The sequence below is a fragment of the Pteropus alecto genome, unplaced genomic scaffold, assembly GCF_000325575.1.
Source record: "Pteropus alecto unplaced genomic scaffold, ASM32557v1 scaffold311, whole genome shotgun sequence".
In the NCBI taxonomy this organism is placed as follows: domain Eukaryota; kingdom Metazoa; phylum Chordata; class Mammalia; order Chiroptera; family Pteropodidae; genus Pteropus; species Pteropus alecto.
This window is the reverse complement of record NW_006431916.1, coordinates 1972406-1977641: the sequence shown is the minus strand read 5'-3', so window position 1 is coordinate 1977641 and position 5236 is coordinate 1972406. Positions and strand designations below refer to the sequence as shown.

At 50.0% G+C, this 5236-nt stretch overlaps 1 protein-coding gene across 2 annotated transcripts in view; it reads right to left on the bottom strand.

Annotated features, from left to right (window-relative positions):
- Positions 1-4705, bottom strand: part of XXYLT1 (xyloside xylosyltransferase 1) — a 161437-nt gene extending 156732 nt beyond the window's left edge. Inside the window, exon 1 of one of the 2 annotated variants that reach the window (XM_015600372.2) lies at positions 4084-4705. In XM_015600372.2, coding sequence (XP_015455858.1) covers positions 4084-4587 — 504 coding nt within the window. In that variant the 5' untranslated portion in view covers positions 4588-4705. The remainder of the gene's footprint in view (positions 1-4083) is intronic. The other variant, XM_015600376.2, reaches the window with a different exon arrangement.
- Between the last annotated feature and the right edge of the window lie 531 nt (positions 4706-5236).

Sequence of the window (5236 nt, the reverse complement as noted above, 5' to 3'; positions counted from 1 at the left end):
GCCTACTTCTGGACTTTTTTTAGAGGAGAAATTAACTCAGTCTTGTTTAAACCACCACTGTTTGGGGTTTTCATGGCATAGTTTATCAAACCTGATAAACAGCAAGGAAATCTTATGGAAGAGAAAAGTCTTCAACCTAAGTTTGAGGAGTGTGGGATTCCACTTGACAGACAGCAGAGGGCTCCGAAGCAGAGCAAGCGAAGCACCATGAGAAGGAACAGCTTTTCCTGCAGCTTAGGGAGGAAAGACTGGACAAGGAAGGTGAAGCCAGCTGCTGCAGGTCTAGAACGTTGGAGTAACCTGGGATGACAGTTAGCCAGGAGCCAGGAGGTGTTGAGTGGAAGTGGTTTGATAGCATCAGCATTTTAGCAAAGTGGATATAGCGGCCTTTCCCAGGCCAGCAGAGCCACATAGCCTGGATGAAAGAGAGCTGTTAGCCAAATGTTTCCTCAATGCCTAGCTGGTGCCAGAAATTGTGCCTCCCAGGGAAGGCTGCACAGGAGAGAATCCCTGAGCTGGGTCTGAAAGATGTCAGGAGAGCACCAGGCACTCCTGTATCCTTTACAGCAGTGACTGCCACACCAGCCTCCACAGCCCCATACAAACGCAGATTCCCAGACCCACCCAGTACAGTCTGACCCATAAACTGGAGCGGGGTACAGGAGTCTGTGCTTTTAGTAACTGTCCTCAGGTGATTCTATGTAGTTAGTCCATGGACCTATTGTATAGGCTAAAAGCAGCTCCTTACCCGATACCTGGAAAATAACAGGTTTGGATGTTTATTAATTAAGTGAACAAATAATACACTTCCACACTGCTAGAGGACAACAAAACAGTAGATTGTGCAAAACTTTCAATAATAGTTGAAACAAGATTTTTCTGGTTAAGTGAATTTTTTTTTAAGTATTTAATTAATCAAAATATGATCTGAGGTCTCTAATAATGTACTATGATCTATTTCTGCAACCATTTCAATAAAAGCTGTTTCTGTGTCACTTGAAAATAGCCTTGAGGAGAGACCTCTGGGTTTCAGCACAAGCTGTATGCCAGCTCACTGTAGCCCTGCTCTGCTCACCCTGAGAGAGGAGGAGCCCCAGGCTGTCTCCAGCAGTTGGGTGGGCAGGAAGCTGCCTTCGCTTCCCAAGGTGTTCTAACATACTTCAAGGCAACCCTCCCTGGGAGTGTCCTTACCTTATCTCACAAGAGAGAAATGCTCCTTAAAGGGGAAACATGGTACAAAAGGAAAAACATTGGCTTAAGACACAGGTCAGTAACCCCCTGAGTGGCCTTGGGCAAATTTCCTCACCTATTGTGCTATATATGCTCTTGAAAATCCCTTCCAGCTCTGATGCAACCAGGGTGAGAATTAATTAATTTCTAATTAATACTGGAATATGACTCTCAGTATAAAATGCACTCCCATAGAGAAGGCATGATGTTTGGTGCTGGGGATACAATATTTAAGAGAAATCAGGGTCCATGCCTTTAAAGAGTTTATAGTTTAGAAAGGCACACAAGTAATTCATTCAAAAATTATATAATTACTACTGTAATAAATGTTACTAAGGAAAAGTACTTGGTGATATAAAAGAATATAATGGGAACTCAGGAAAGGTATACCAAGAAATAACATTTACACTGAGATCTGAAAGCAGAGTATCGGTTAAGGATGGGGGTGCAAGTGGCAGGTGCTCCAGGCAGAGGTAAAGGCATGTGTGAAGTGGTGCCAGAAGCAGCTTTCTTTTCAAGAATATTCCAAACCTAAGGAAAAATTAAATAAGGCAAACTTTTTAGGACCAGGCATCTAAAGAAAAAAGAGCACCTTTTATCACAAACAAAAAACCAGATTCACAAAATATAAACTCCAAAGTAATAGCAGCAATTTTCCGCTGGCACTGAGAAATCCTTATCTCACTACACCATTTGACTAGAAGCCCCCAAACCTTCACCCCTCATGCTCAACAGGGTGATGTCGATTCCCTCAGGTCATCTGCAGATGCCTCCAGATTTTGCCTTCAGAACTGGGCCCAGCAAAGGGAGAGAAACACATGAAACACAGACTCCAAGATGGGGAACCTGGCCCTGAGGGTGGACCTTCTTTGGACCAATATTTCTGGTACCAACTATGGGCCAGGCATTATGCATAGGAATGAGAGATAAGACATGATACAGCTACAGCACCAGGAAAGTACTCGAGGGAGGAAAAGGAAGACATACCTTTCAAATGGGGGTTCCTTGGACAGCTCCAAGGAGGGGATGGTATCCAAAGATGAGCAAAACTTGGAGATGGAAAGAGAAAGCATCCTGACAGTGGAACAACATAAGCAAACACTTGTCTTGTAGATGTGCAACAAGAAGCTATGGCTGGAGCCCGGGATAACAGATGGTAGAGATCTAGCCATGGTGTAGCGTAGGCCTGAGTTGCTACCTCCGACTCAAAAAGTGAACAGATGACTATGCTGGTCTTCAGGGTGCTATCTGGAGAGCTGATCAAATCACAGCTCTGCCCAGACTGGCCCTATGGCCAAGGGCTGTCAGTTTACTCCACCGGACTAATGTATGAGTTTCTCAAACATTACAGTCCTAAGGACCACCTGAGTCAGGTTGCTAGGCCCTACCTCCCAGTCAGAAGATTCCAATTAGGTAAATGAGGATGGGCCCAGGCTGAAAAACCTCAGGGCAGACAGTGGGTCCCAAGGGCACCTCCAGCCACAAGCTCCAGGCCCTGGGTTCTTGGCCTCCCACAGCATGAAGTCCAAGCCCAGGTGACCTTCTCTGACTATGGTGGGTGTTCCTGATGGACAGGGGACAGATCTTTGATGCTATGTGAAGAAGCAAGAATGGAGAGCTGTGCAGAACTGGGCCAGGACCGTCTCTATGTCTAGGGACACTCTCAGGGGAGATGAAAGCTAAGTAAAAGTGGCCAAGGGATCAAGAAGAAATGAAGGACATTCTGGGGCAGAGAATACACGTGTGTAAAGACACATTTAGTACAATTAAGATCTAAGGTGCATGAAGGGGAAGGATGAGAAGTGAAGCTGGAGAGGCCAGACCCACAACACAAGAAACTGGGACTTGATTCTGTAGGCAACAAAAAGCCATGGCAGACCCTTGAACCCTGCAGGATCCTGGCATCAGATCCCCTTAGTCACTTATTTGGCACAAATACATGGAACACTAACAACTCTTGTCTCACTACCATTCCCCACCACCAACATCAGTATTTATCCTTTAAGATCATCTACTACTACTACCCAAAAATCACACCTTGGATCCCCTCTGTGCAACTATTAGATCAAAATGAGGCAAGCAATTTGACTGAGGCAATTAGCACTAAGCCAGGAACACAATTTGAGATGATGGAGAGAAGTGGGAGCTGTTACTGAGGCAGGTTGGTCCAGTCTGAAACAAGGTGGCTAGCTGTTCTCTCCCCAGATCATATCTGTACCTTGTACAGCTCTCTCGTCCTCCCTTGGAAGAACTCTCAGCTTCTCTAAATGAGTTCATGACCCTGAGGGTAGGAGAGAAGGGATGAGATGGTTCACACTGTCTGGGTTTGGGCTTGACCAGTTCCGACTGAAATACCTTAAAAACTATGAGAAATGTCACTGCAACATCAACAATTCAAGCAGCCTCACCAAGACCCTGTCCAGCAGACTCTGCACAGAATGACTACAGGTACTTTCATTCTCAAAAGTCAAAGACTGAGGAGAATAAAAAGAGGTGCAGACTCTGAAGTTACTGCTGAATCCTGCAACGCTAGCACAGGCGGCATGCCGGTTCCCCAGGGGGCCGCAGTTAGTGGAGGGGAGATCTGGTCAGGCTTGTCTGTAACACCGCCGCTCCACTCCTGCACCAGCTGAGTACTTCTGGCTCCTGGACACGCCCCCACGATGCCTCCAGCATGCTGTGAAAGCATATTTCGGGCGAGGGCCAGGAGGGGGATAAAGGTTAGGCTTCTACAGGCGTTGAAAGTGGGCAGCGCAATGAAAACACTCCTCTACCGACCCGTGAAACCTGGTGGACCGCGCTGGGGACGGGATGGGCCACCCGCCGGGAGCCCCCGGCTGCAGCCCCGCTCACCTTGCACTTGAATCCAGCGGCAGGCGGTAGCAGCTCCCGCAGCAGAGCCTTGGCCACCTCGCGGCTGGCCTCTTCGCTCACAAAGTGCAGGTTAAGCACCTCGTGAGCCTCGAACTTGGCGAGGCGCAGCAGGGAGCGGAGCGCGACGCGGGCCTTGGCCTGCAACGCGGCATTGTGTTCCGCCTTGGTGAACATCATCAGCAGGTGGTAGTCCACCGGCCCGGCTCCGCCGCCCTCCAGGCTCTTGGCCTTGGCACCAAGGGCCGGCGCCAAAGAGACGCGCGCCAGTTCCGGCGCGGGCGGCGAGGGTGCGGCAGGGACCCCGGCGCGGGCCTCCTTCAGCCTCTTGGTGGCGCTGGAGAAGGTCTCCCGGCCAGAGCCCAGATAGTAGAAGGCACAGACGGCAAGCGCCGCGGCCAGGAGCAGCGCGCAGTAGTGGGAGCGCACAGCGCCCAAGCGCGCCATGGCCCGAGCGCATGAGGGCCCGCCTCGGAAGAGACCCATGCGCCACGGACCGGGAGACCTAGCAGGTAGAGAAGGACCGCAGAAACCAATGCCGCGGCAGCCGCTTAGTAGCACCCGCAGGCGGCGGCCATGGCGGGGGCGGGGCCGTGCTGCCCAGAGCCAATCTGCGGACGCTGATGCGCGAAGAGGTGTGGCCAAGGTTGCCCGGCAGCCGCTGGGTCCTAGATTCAGAGGGATTAGAACTGAGATTGACCCGGTGTCCGAAGTAACCGCGCCCAGCGTGGTCTAAGCAGCCGATGAGGATTCGAACATAGAGAAGACCAGCGGGGTGTACAATCTGTGAAAACTGGCACTCTTAAGTGCCCAACCCCAGAGCTTGAATTGAAGCTGAGCCTTGAAAGGAATTGAGGACCTTCGTTTAACAAAAAGGTCTGTACGCAAGAAAAAAATTATCTCTATACCTTCCCCTCTCCCCCTAATTTTTTGGAGGCCTTAAGTCCTCTCCCCGACTCCCTTCATACCTTGGAGACTAGATGGGGCTTTGGAATTTAAACTACCAAGTCCCTTCTCCATTCACGGTAAAGTAGGGTTGACACTTGAGGTGGAAATCGCCTGCTCACCCGACTTGGCAGCTAAAGGATGTGGCCAGCAGAGGGACCCCGCTGCCCAAAACTTCGGGATAATTCAG